Source organism: Ailuropoda melanoleuca, unplaced genomic scaffold (genome assembly GCF_002007445.2).
Source record: "Ailuropoda melanoleuca isolate Jingjing unplaced genomic scaffold, ASM200744v2 unplaced-scaffold47289, whole genome shotgun sequence".
NCBI classification, from domain to species: domain Eukaryota; kingdom Metazoa; phylum Chordata; class Mammalia; order Carnivora; family Ursidae; genus Ailuropoda; species Ailuropoda melanoleuca.
The window spans coordinates 1-664 of record NW_023219713.1 but is presented as its reverse complement, the minus strand read 5'-3'; the positions used below and the strand labels follow the sequence as shown (position 1 = coordinate 664).

The 664-nt window shown below is 48.5% G+C and overlaps 1 protein-coding gene across 1 annotated transcript; it reads right to left on the bottom strand.

Moving 5' to 3' along the window:
• Positions 1-71: 71 nt before the first annotated feature.
• LOC117799331 (alpha-enolase-like) lies at positions 72-659 on the bottom strand (the record flags this gene model as incomplete). Its single annotated transcript, XM_034651802.1, has 1 exon — positions 72-659. A coding segment is annotated over one exon (588 nt), but the record flags the coding sequence as incomplete, so codon positions are not given.
• Positions 660-664: the final 5 nt, after the last annotated feature.

Sequence of the window (664 nt, the reverse complement as noted above, 5' to 3'; positions counted from 1 at the left end):
ACGGGGTGGGTGGGGGTAAGTAGGGAATAAATTTTTAGGTCACCAGTGAGCCTTGGATGAGTTAACACTCTTTAGTTGACCTTAGGCTTCCTGAAATTTCGGCCAGCAAAACGGGCCTTGCTCCCCAGTTCTTCTTCAATTCTTAGAAGCTGGTTATATTTTGCTAGACGTTCAGATCTGCAGGGAGCCCCAGTCTTGATCTGTCCAGTGCACAACCCAACCACCAAGTCTGCAATGAAGGTGTCTTCAGTCTCTCCAGAGCGATGGCTCACCATTACACCCCAACCGTTAGACTGGGCGAGCTTGCAGGCCTGCAGCGACTCTGTGACAGAGCCGATCTGGTTCACTTTGAGTAGGAGACAGTTGCAGGATTTCTCTTGAACGGCTTTAGTGATCCGTTTTGGGTTGGTCACTGTCAAGTCATCACCAACCACCTGGATGTCCACATCAGCTGTAAACTTCTTCCAGGCGGCCCAATCATCCTGGTCAAAGGGATCTTCAATGGACACCAGTGGGTAATTTTTGACAAAATTCTTGTAGAGGTCAGCCAGCTGATCAGGAGTGATGTATCTGCTGTGATCGTCAGGGGATTTGAAGTCTAGGTCATATTTGCCATCGCGATAGAATTCAGATGCTGCTACATCCATCCCAATGACAATCTTGT